The sequence below is a fragment of the Bison bison genome, unplaced genomic scaffold, assembly GCF_000754665.1.
Source record: "Bison bison bison isolate TAMUID 2011002044 unplaced genomic scaffold, Bison_UMD1.0 scf7180017864118, whole genome shotgun sequence".
Lineage (NCBI taxonomy): Eukaryota > Metazoa > Chordata > Mammalia > Artiodactyla > Bovidae > Bison > Bison bison.
Genome location: NW_011494690.1, coordinates 2,139,117 through 2,151,405, shown reverse-complemented (window position 1 = coordinate 2,151,405; position 12,289 = coordinate 2,139,117). Strand labels below are relative to the sequence as shown.

The window sequence follows — 12,289 nt, the reverse complement described above, 5'->3', positions numbered from 1 at the left end:
TATGTCCCATTTGTTTGTTTTTGCTTTTATTTCTTTTGCCTTGGGAGACTGATCTAAGAAAATGTTGCTATAATTTATGTCATATAATGTTTTGCCTATGTTCTCTTCTAGCAGTTTTATGGTATTTAGTGTGAGGAAGTATTCCAATTTCATTGATTTACACATAGCTGTCTAGTTTTCCCAACCCCACTTGTTGAAGAGATTGTCTTTTCTCCATTGTATATTCTTCTCCCCTTTGCTGTAGATTAACTGACTATGGGTACCTGGGTTTATTTCTGGGCTCTCTGTTTTGTTCCATTGAACTATATGTCTGTTTATTGTGTCAATACCAACTACTTTGGTTACTGTAGCTTTATAGCATAGTCTGAAATCTGAAAGGGGTAAGCATCTATCTTTGTTCTTTTTTGTCAGGATTTCTCTGGCAATTCTGGGCCTTTTATGGTCCTATATAAAATTTCAGATTTATTTATTCTAGTGCTGTGAAAAATGTTATGAGTATATTAACAGGGATTGCATTAAATCTGTAGATTGCTTTTGGTAATATGGTCATTTCAACAATATTAATTCTTCCAATCCAAGAGCATAGAATATTTTCCCATTTCTTTGAATCATCTTCAATTTTTTTGTAAGTGGTTTATCAGTTTTAGCCTATAGGTCTTTCGCCTTCTTGGTTAGGTTTATTCCTAGTGTTTTGGTTTTATTTTTAAGCTATTTGAGATGAGATTAAAAAAAAAAGCTTTCTAACACAAAGGTCTTGAAGAGGTTCATTGATATGTCATCTCTCAGTGCATTTGGAAGTATTATTTCATTTAAATAATGAATAACTTATCTTCTAAGAAACCTACAGTACAGAAATGTCCAGAGCGTCTTCCCTTCTGTGGTGCTCAGAATGTGAAATTTTGGAGCTAGAAGGATTCTTGGAGATTTTGTGCAACGGTCTGCTTTTACAGTTGAGGAAACTGAAGCCCAGAGAGGTGAAGTATTAGGAAATCACCAGGTATTGGGCAAGCTGAGACTAAACCTCCTGACTCATGGCTGATTTCATGTTCTATATTTTCTGCTGCCTATGAAAGCTGAAAAGAAAACCCAAAATATTCATCTCCCCAGCCTTCCTCATCCCAGAATCAACAATCTGTTTCTAAAGTCAAGTTGTAACTGTTTCTGAATCACAGAGCAGGGGCAGCCCCAACCTATCACTGAGGCAGTATGACCCTCTTGGCAGGGATCCTGCTGCTGTAAGGGGTGCTGCTGCTGCTGCTAAGTCACTTCAGTCATGTCCGACTCTGTGTGACCCCATAGACAGCAGCCCACCAGGCTCCCCCGTCCCTGGGATTCTCCAGGCAAGAACACTGGAGTGGGTTGCCATTTCCTTCTCCAATGCAGGAAAGTGAAAAGTGAAAGTGAAGTTGCTCAGTCGTGTCCGACTCTTAGCAACTCCATGGACTGCAGCCCACAAGGCTCCACCATTCATGGGATTTTCCAGGCAAGAGTGCTGGAGTTGGGTGCCATTGCCTTCTCTCCTTCCATAACGTAGTCTAATTGCGGCTTCCCTGCTAGCCTCTTGCTCTGTGCCAAGCTCTGGCTCCCACCCAGCTCCTCTTAAGGCAGAGCCAAACCCCAGACTCCCTTGTCCCAGGAGCTGGTCCAGAAAGGTCTTAGAGTCAGCAAGAAGGAGCTCTATACCACAGCCTGGGGGGTCTGGCCACCCAAGCTCTGGCTTCCTGGGTAAGTGGCCAGGACTCCTCCTCTGTAGAGACATGCCCCAGCTCAGCAAACAAAGGACAAGGTAGAAGAAGGATAGGTTAGTCGTGGCACTGAGGAATATAGGAATATTGACTGTACCATCCCTGCTGGAGAGAGGTGTGAGAGTGCTTGCTCTGGCTTACCACTCTTTCTTCTGAGACTGGGAGGAATTCTGAGTGTCAGTGCCTTAAGTTCAGACAAGGAATAAGTCCCTGGGATCCTGGGACCACGTGTCTGACTAGGCCTCTGCACGCTGCAGGTGCTGCTGGAACTGGGAGGATGTGAACAGGTGCAGATGACTTCTCTTCTTCCCAAAGAGGCTTTGCAAGTTTTTTCCACTCTTCCCTTCCTTGGGAAGAGCAGTACCTGGTGTGTCCAGTGATGGCCTCTCTTGTGTCTTTGAGATTTATTATGAGAGTTCCCAGGATGGGTTGGTTAATTCTTTGATTATTTATGGTAGCTTTTTCTGGCCAGTTTTCAAAGGGCAGGCAGGACATGTGGGATCCCACCTTTTCCTGCAGAAGGCCTATGTATCCTCCAGACACAGGTTCACCTCTCAGTCTTTGAGTCCCCACAAATGAGTCTCCATCAAGGGTAGGGTAACAGTCATTCATTCTCTGCAAGCCTATATTTTCATAGGCTTTAGCAACATTTCTCAAAATGGAGAATTCATGGATGCCTAAGGTATGCCTGCAGACCCTTAGGGATGCTCAGGCCTGGTTAGAGAAACACATTAAGTTAAATTGTTTTCTTTCACTTGGGTTGGTCAATCAGCATGAACAACATTGTAAACACAAAGAGAAACTCGGACCCTGAAGGAAGATGGTACTACCTGATTATAAGGTAGTTTCCCATGACTCAGAAGGTACTGAGGCTAATTGTGATTTTTTTTTTTTAAAGTTGTCAGAATGAGACAAAAATTTAAAAATTCCTTTTTAGAACTCATGGAATTTTACCTCCTCCAAACCACTCCTGCTTTCCCAGGACTTTCATGGATTTCCAGATGCTATTTTGAGGAAAACGATTGTAGAAGAGTCTTTCCTCTATCCAGCAAGACCTCCCTCTGCAGCAAGAGCAAGAGATGGCCTTGTTGGGGCTTTGGTCCCATAGCAGGGTAAGACTAAACAAAGGTCACCCACTGACCACACAGTTCTGAGTTGACAGGGCCTTGGAAACCCTTTCTCCCAAGGCCACCTGATTTGTGACTGTATTGTCAACATCCCATTCCATTACTAGACACAGGTCACAGTTCAGTTGCTCAGTCATGTCTGACTCTTTGTGACCCCATGGACTGCAGCATGCCAGGCTTCCCTGTCCATCACCAACTCCCGGAGCTTGCTCAAATTCATGTCTGTTGAGTCGGTGATGCCATCCAACCATCTCATCCTCTGTCATCCCCTTCTCCTGCTTTCAATCTTTCCCAGCATCAGGGGCTTTTCCAATGAGTCAGTTCTTTGCATCAGGTGGCCAAAGTATTGGAGTTTCAACTTCAGCATCAGTCCTTCCAATGAATATTCAGGACTGATTTCCTTTAGAATGGACTGGTTGGATCTCCTTGCAGTCCAAGCTAGACATTTCCTATTAATGCATGGTCTTTGCATCCCAGAGTTGGTCTAGAATTTTTACTAAGTAGTTTTGCTCTTGACATCTGGGACCATGTTGATTTTTAAAAGCCCCCAGAATATTGGGGATGAGGGTATATAGGTCTTATTTGAGCTCCTTTTTAAATAAATGGATGCAAGAAGTTCATTGTAGCAGACAGTGAATGTACTGATTTGCCCCTGAAAATGCACAGATGGGTGAAATGGGAATTTGGAGAAGAAGCACAGATGGAGAAATCTTTTCATTTTGATTTGTCACTGAGCAGAGACCTGGAGTTGCTGAGGGTGTCAAGACACAGATGCAAACGCAGGGAGGAAGAGTGATACAGACACATGGCAGGCACAGCTGGCAGGGAATGTGTTTCTGTAGGGTTCAGACACACGAAGAAGGATGCAAGCAGGGGTGGGATGGACACTTCAGCACAAGTTCCTGGTGTCCTCCTGTGGGGACACAACCGAGTGCTATGGGATGGATGAAGACTCAGTGATGTCTCCAGATCAAAAACTGCTGTTTCCTGCCTCTGCCCTTGATGTGCTGAGCCAGGCATTTCTCTCTGAATTTTGCATGGGGCTTGATCAAGTGAGTGTTTTAGTACTGTTGCTTCTCTTGAAATCAGTTTTCTTTAGGGTGCCACCTAAATGTAGATATCGTAACTTTGCTTTTGTGGGTTCTCGCTATTAAAAGTTTAGTACAAAGTTCTGAGCACAAGGACTTCCCTGATAGCTCAGTTGGTAAAGATCCGTCTGCAATGCAGGAAACCCCTGTTCAATTCATGGGTTGGGAAGATCCGCTGAAGAAGGGATAGGCTACCACCCACTCAAGTATTCTTGGGCTTCGGATGTGGCTCAGCTGGTAAAGAATCTGCCTGCAATGCTGGAGACCTGTGTTTGATCCCTGGGTTGGGAAGGTCCCCTGGAGGAGGGAAAGGCTACCCACTCTAGTATTCTAGCCTAGAGAATTCCATGGACTATACAGTCCATGGGGTTGCAAAGAGTCAGACAAGACTGAGCGACTTTCACTTTCTGAGCACAAATGTTACATCTAAAGAGTCTTGTTTTTAAAAGCATCTGCTGGTCTCTGTCACATTGTTTTCAACCAAAACAGCTTTCTAGGGGCACTAAGTGATGTGGTTAGAGTTGTCAGATAAACCAGTAACGAGATTCCTTGGCCACTAGATTGTTATGTAAAATATTGGAAATGTGTAGCTTTTTAGTTGGTTGATGAAATTCACCCACCACTTGAATTTACATGCCAGTGGTGTGTTTGAAAGGTATACTGGGGATGGAGGGTAGGCACTGACTATTTTTAGAGTTGTGGTGGGTTACTTATGCCTGGGTAGCTCAGCTCCCTGTGGCTATTGTTGATAAGGTGGAAATATACCCCACTGGCCTCGAGGTAGAGTGCCCCTTGCTTGGCTGCCTCAGTGGGGAAGCCAGAGGTGGTAGAATGTTTTGGTCTACACTGCGTTGTGCTTGCCGAGATCTGCTTGTGGAAGTGCTGATCCTTTTCTGACCAGCACAAGGAGGACCCCTCCTTCTGAGGCTGGTGGCTCAGAAACTGCTCAGCTTTGCTGTGCCCCCACCATGCTGTGACACGTGGAGGGGGGAGAACCTGCAGTTCTCTGTGACTGGGGATCCCGCCTTCTTTCCCTGCTGTCTCAGATGAAGAGGAGACAGTTCTGCCTATTCCTTTGGCAGGGTTGAGCTCTCTGGGTAGGTCCACCTACTTAGCGAAAAAGAACCTGCTTCTAGAGCCACCCGTCATATTAGAATGTGGTGCTTAATCAGACAAGTACACCAAGGCAGGCATGGAGGGCAATATGTGAAAATTTGGCTAGTGCCGGGCTGCTGGCTGCCTAGTTGGCATGTGGGCAGGAAGGAGCCTGTCACCTGCAGCTTCCATTGTGCTGTGCTTAGTCACTTAGTCATGTCCGACTCTTTGCGACCCCATGGACTGTAGCCCGCCAAGCTCTTCTGTCCATGGGATTCTCCAGGCAGGACTACTGGAGTGGGTTGCCATGCCCTCCTCCAGGGGACCTTCCTGATGCAGGGATCGAACCCAGGTCTCCTGCATTGCAGGTGGATTCTTTACCAACTGAGCCTCCAGGGAAGCCCTTCCACTGGCACTGCCTAAATGACCAATGGCCTCCCCAGTCCAAATGTGCACAGGCCATCACTGTTCGGTCCTTGGGACTATGAAGAGGGGCTGAGCCACGTTTGTCAAACAGAAAGACAGGGGCTGACTTACCTACTCCCTGTTACCCACTAGACATCTTTCCTACGAACTAATTTTGAGTGCTGGTGGCTGAAGAACTTAACTGGATGCTTTATACTGATGTTGACATGAGAGCCAGTTGGGGTCGAATGGCCACAGTATGTTCAGCTGCCATCTTTTCACACTCGCCTACAAACCATCTCTTGATGCTCCTGCCAGAGAGAGGCCATGGAGCGGGCATGAATCATGGGGCTTGAGCTAATGGTAGTATTTTTGCATTATTATCAGATATCAGAGAAGCATAACAGGACAGAGGTGATGCTGGATGGGCAAGTCTCTTAAGGTGATGGCCTCCAGACAACATTATAAGGCATTAAATACTTTGTGTGAATGTGAGGATTTAAGACACACGGGGAAGGAGGTCACAATAGCTCCCCACTGAGCAAGGGCACAGGTCTCAGCCTATACCTGCTCCCCCAGGGGCTACTTTCCCTTCGGGTCTGAGTGGAAAGCTCTTACTCTTTATTTTCTTCCTCCTTTCAATCCCATCATTCTTAACACCGTATCAAACTCCAAGGAATTTGACTTTTGAATCACAACTCAAAAACATCTTGTTTGAAGGATAATTCCAATTTATTAACAAACCAGGATAAACAGCACAAAATGACTGTGAAAGACCAAGAAAGACAGACAGGGGTTCATTCAGGCCAACTCTCCTGTGCATGCTGGGATAAACCTTCCCTGTGCCTCTTTGATGGTGCCCCTTAGATGGGGAAGGCCTGTCCTGCAGGAGCAGGGTGAGCACAGTTCTTCTCTGCTTCTGCCTCGTGGGTGGGAAACTCTCTCTCTACTCCCCCACCCCCGAGAAAGTTCCCCTCTGCAGGACCATAAACCTGCACATCTAAGACTTGAAAAACATTTTTCCACTTTGCTGCTCTACTTTTTCACACCTTTAGATTTGTTTTTATGAATGAAATTGTGTGTTTGAAACAGCACATCTCGACACAGATTGCAAACCCAGCCCATTAGAAACTATTGTTCTTTTCTCCACTGCCTGATAGTCTAGATCCAGGTTGATCCCCACAACATGCCAAAGAGAAACTAGTAAGACCTCCTATTAGAGTTATTAAAAGCATGAACATAGTCTCACTTGATCCTCACAGCAACCCTGGGATGTAGGCAGGCAGGCACAGTGGTTCCAGGATCCAGAGAACAAAGTCATAACTGATGGAGTTGCGAACCAAATCTGTGTACTCTGACCCCTGGTCCAGGGCTCCTTCCACTCCACAAGGTGAACTGGGCCCACCCTGGTGAGCAGGGTGGCTTTTCCGCTCAGGAGAGATAAGACATCCTTTGGGCTTGCAAACAAAGGAGATTTTAAGTACATACCTCAGCAGATAGCTCAGAGGATAAACACACCTGAGCTCAATCTAGCATCAACATCAGAGGGATGAACAAAACAGACATAGGCATCTTTGACAAGGGTTTCTTCTTGTTTCCTGATTCTCATGTGGAACACACTGGGTGCCCTAACATGAATGCAGCGAAGTCCAGGAGGAGGGAAGGCATTCAGAGGACTTTTTCATCTATCAGTTTATTGATTCCCTCACAGATCTTCTTGAGGTTGGGCCTACAGTCTCCATCCAGGCTATAAAGGGTGGAGAGGAACTCCACATCGGCGAAGTGGTTGAAGACATGATTGATGCGCCCGTGGGTCCTGGGTGTCAGGTGTCGCTGCACCAGTTCATGCACCAGGTCCTTGCACTCATGTAGGAGCTTGGAGAGCACGTTTCGATCGAAGGTGTATTCCACTTCATAGAAGCTGACGATGGTCATGGCGGTCTGGTTCAGCTTCTTCCTAAACTTCTCCACTATAACAACTTCCTCTGGGCTGAACTGGTTGTTCCGGTAGAGGATCCCGATTTTGATTGCCACCTTGATTAAGTCTTTCATGATCTTGTGGGCTTCCTTTTTGTTATGTATGTGCTCTTTGGTGACTTTGTAGAGCTCATCAAAGATCTCGCTGCTGGTATCATCAATCAGCATGTTGGCCACAGTTTTGCTGGCTATTTTGCTCAGAATCTTCTTCTGGGCTTGAAGGGCAAGGTTCTTTGAACTAAAAACATCAGGACCTATGGTAAGAAAAGAAATAAGAGTTATATAAATAGGAGAACCTTTGATTAGGTTTCTACAAGTGAAATATACTAACTTGAACTTATGTTCTTAGGGCAAAAATTCATGCCTTCGTAACCCATGACTATTTTACGAAACCCCACTCTAGCCTGGTTACTCCACTGTCCTTGCCACATGATATGCCTGTGTACCTTCTTGAACCTTTTAAATTGTCCTTTTTCCTTTCTGGACATGGTCTTCTCATGTCCAGGCCAGATCTCATTCTTTTGACCTACTTCCTGCAGAAAGCCTCCTTGAATCTATTTGCTCATGGAAAACTCCCTACAATAATTATTGTAATGAAAACCATTCAGTTTTGCAACTAACAGGAGGAAATTATTGCTTAGTGATAAGAATGTAGCACCAGTGCCAGCCCCATTCCTAGGACAGACCTGGGTGGTTGATCATGGGAGTGTTTTTTGACTGAGTCTTAGAATCCATATTCATTGAGTCTAAGATGTATTTTTTCACATTTGATGTCTTGGAAATAGTGATCTGTCTTATAGTCACTGTTGCCAGGTGGTAGTTGTGCTATGGTTGCATTACCTGTGTGCGCATCAATTTACACAATAGGAGACAGAGATTTGAAATAAAAGTCATGAGTACTCTTGAAAGAAATGTTGCCTCACCAATGCTCTTGATGACCAAGAACTACACTATGTGGGAAACACAGACATCAATGCTCTGAGCAAAGATGCTTCCGCCAAGTAGTACCCTGAATGTGAGGAAATGTAGAAAAACCAAACCCAGTTTATTTCCATACTTTCCACTTTATGAACAAATGAGAATAATATATATTAAAGGAAATAACACTATGTATAAGAAAGTCTAAAAAGAATCTTCTAATAAGAAATTGGACACAAAACTCTAACCAGTAAGAAAGCAATCATTTGTAATTTAATTGGAAACATTTTCTTCTTTCTTAAGAGTATATAAAATAGCCTCTTGTAATTGATGGGGTCTTAGACTGGATGGAATACGCCATGAAGTTACCAGTTAGCTGAAACTGGTATATGAAATGAAACCCATTGGCCATCTTCATTCAACAGTATGTATGTGTATCCTTCTTATCTTCCCAAGGAGAATCAAGTTGCCTGAGGACAGAGACAGCATCTCCCAAAGCACCTAGTTACGTTCTGGGCACAGGGATGGAATGGCATTTGTTAAATTAAATGCTAGAGAAATTCTGCAGTATAAATTTCCCTTTGAGAACTGAGGGCTGTCTAGGATCCCAAGAGTTCTTTTCCAGCACTCTGTGGCTGCATGGAAGTGGCAGGCAGCATGGACAGCCAGATGGCTACATATACCAGCTTTTGCAATCCTCTCTGGCCCCTCCTCATCTCAATCCCACCCCCTCTGCTCACCCTGGATTCATCCCTCAATGGAATGCCATTAATCCCTGGGTGCATAAGTCTCACAAACATGGACTCAGTAAATACTCAAACACAATTCAGACACAGGCCCCAGCTCTTCCTCCACCCGTATGCCCCTTCATAGACTGGCTCCTTCCCTCCCAGCTCAGCCCTGGGTTTTCCCAGGACAGCTACTCCTGCTCATGGACCTCTTCTAGCTGTCAGCCTCAGGAGCATGGCCTGGAGTGGGGTCACTAAAGTGGGATCAGTAGAACTAAAGAAGCAGGCACCATGGGTCTCCCATGGCCCCAGAAGGCTCTTCTGAATGTCTGAGAACATAGATTCCTCAAGTAACTTCAGAGTAAGTGACCCTGACACAGCCAGGATTTTCCCTTCAGCCTCAGTGTGAAGGGAAGAGATAGCAATTTTTGACTTTTCCTTACTGTGAGATTAATGCCCTTCCAGAGCTGGAGACAATATTCTTGCCCAGACCGATCATCTGCCATGGTCATCAGACCTTTGTGTAGATAACCTTTGTTCCAAAACATCACATTCCTCCTCCCCGTACAAATATTTACCAGCATTAAGGATATTTAAAAGATTGTGCTGCATGCTTTGAAGTCAATTCCACAGGAGAAACTTAAAGACTTTTAAGCTTTGGCTCTGTCACCAAAATAACTGTATGCCTCCCTAGGTGGTTATTCTGTTGGGGAACAATGGAATCCAGATGCATCTGTTCTGGAATATCAAAAAATGAGTCATTTCTTTGTAGACACAGTTCCCCAAAATTGAGAAGATATTTGAAGAACCACTATAGAAATGCAGCACAGAAGCAACTGACCAACTAACTATGTGTCTGCTGGAATATAAGCTCTATGGGAACAGGGGTTTGTGTCCAAGCCCCACTGACTCAGTGGGCCCACTGGACCCAGGCGGCCCTTGGCAGCTATTGTTGAATGAGGGAACACTGGCTCTGAGCCAGGCACTTCATGGCTTTATCCCTGAGAGCTGTGGTAAGCTGATGTATTTCAGATTCCAAAGGGCCATCACACCTTTTGCTCTTATATCCCCATAAGAATTTTGAAAAGCGAGTACCTCCTTGCATATTTTTTAACTTGACAACAAGTATTTTTCACCTTATGGTTAAACAGTTATACTTTCAAAATAGATTACATGTCTAGATATTTTAAATATTGATACTTTAAAATCAATGTGTTATTCTTTTAAAAGTGTCCAGTGTACACAGCACACACCACAGTGATATAACATCCATTATTGTCCATTTGAAATTGACAGGAGCAAGCTTTCCTTTAAAAATGAGAGCTGCTACACTGTTTTTTTTTCCTACTTAAAATTGTATATCTATGACATATAGAGAACTTTAACTTAGTATCTGTTTTTATGCTTGAAAATGTTTTATTTGATCAAGCCATCCATAATTCTCTATAACCAAAGGATACATAAAAATTGAGATTTAAATTAAAAGATAATTCTAGTGATCAAAATCTCTAATCCTTAAAGAAATTCCTTAAAAAGTTATCATTCTAATTATTTTGGGTAGAAGTATTAAACTGTTATAAATATTAAACATAAAAAGTAGTTTTATTGGACATGTACCTCCAAGTGAGATTAGTAGGGGCACGTCATCACTTTGACCAGGTTTTGCATGCCAGTGAAATGTATTCATATTTGTTCCAATAAGATTCTTTATGGGTGGGAACTCCATGATTGAACCAGTGGAAAGAAGGAAGGTTCCCTGCACTTTGACCTCAGATTGTTGTTCTGATAGTTGAATTTAGAAGATTATTGAAGTGAGAAAGAGGAGTTGGACTTAGATATCAAAACTCTCCTCATCTGCTCATTGCATGGAAAGTTTCTGGACTCTCCATGGTGCACACACCAATTTGAATCCTGCTCTTTTATAAGAGCAGTGTTGTTCCATGAGATGTTAAGTGCTGTTCTTTTCAGAGGAATAAAGAGTTTTTTTTTTTTTAAGGTTTTACTCCATAATTATAAAATACTGGTTAAATTTCCTGTGTTGTACAATATATCCTTGTAGCTTATTTTATACATAACAGTCTATACCTGTTAATCCCCCACTCCTATTTTGTCCCTCCTTCCCTCTCCCAAGGAAGAAGGTTACTATGGTAACTGATTGTTTGTTCTCTATATCTGTGAGTCTGCTTCTTTTTTGTTATATTCACTAGTTTGTTGTATTTTTTAGATTCCATGTATAATGGGTATCATACAGTATTTGTCTTTTTCTGACTTATTTTACTTAGCATAATACTCCCTGAATAAAGAATTTCTTGATCAAAAAAGGTTTGGAAAACACTAGATTAAGCAATATTAAACAGATTTCTTTACTATGAGACTTTAAAAATATTTCTTTAAAACATTAAGGTGTTTTATCAGCTGTCAGAGAGGGGTGGGTATAATTGGTAGAATAATGACCCCCCCCAAAATGTCCACATCCTAGTCTTGGAATCTGTGCATGTACTACCTTACCTGGTAAAATAGACTTCATAGATATGACTAAGTTAAGAATTTGGAGATGGAGAAATTACCCCAGATTAGCCAGTAAACCTGATGCAATTACAAGACTCTTTATAAGTGAAAAGGGGAGAGAGAGTCAGAAGAAAGACTTGATGATGGGGGCAGAGGATCAAAGGGATGTAATGTCTGGCTTCAAAGATGGGAAAGAGAACTGCATCAGTCAAAGAACACAGGTGGCCTCTAGAAGTCGAAACGGGCAAGGGAACAGATTACCCTCTAGAGCCTTCAGAAAAAACGCAGCCCTGCTGACACATTGGTTTTCAGACCTATAAAATTCATTCAGGATGTCTGATCTCCAAAGCTGTGTGATGATAAATTTATATAGTCTTCAATCACTAAGTTTGTGGTAATTTGTTATAGCAGCTGTAGGAAACTAATTCAGGTGAGTAGAGTGTGGACGTGTTCTTGTTTAGTCACTAAGTTCTATCACTCTTTTGACCCCATGGACTCATTAGGCTCCTCTGTCCATTGGACTTTCCAGGCAAGAATACTGGAGTGGGTTGCCATTTTCTTCTCTAGGGCATCTTCCCAACCCAGTGATTGAACCCATGTCTCCTGCTTGGCAGGTGGATTCTTTATCACTTTAGCCACTAAGGAAACCCAGAGGGTGGTAAAGCATTTCCCAGTTTTATCTAGTTGCCAAACTCTGT

The 12,289-nt window shown here is 43.3% G+C and overlaps 1 protein-coding gene across 1 annotated transcript in view; it reads right to left on the bottom strand.

Annotated features, from left to right (window-relative positions):
• Positions 1–6,173: 6,173 nt before the first annotated feature.
• Positions 6,174–12,289, bottom strand: part of TNFAIP8L3 (tumor necrosis factor, alpha-induced protein 8-like 3) — a 44,644-nt gene continuing 38,528 nt past the window's right edge. Inside the window, exon 3 of the mRNA XM_010839556.1 lies at positions 6,174–7,691. Coding sequence (XP_010837858.1) covers positions 7,129–7,691 — 563 coding nt within the window. The 3' untranslated portion in view covers positions 6,174–7,128. The remainder of the gene's footprint in view (positions 7,692–12,289) is intronic.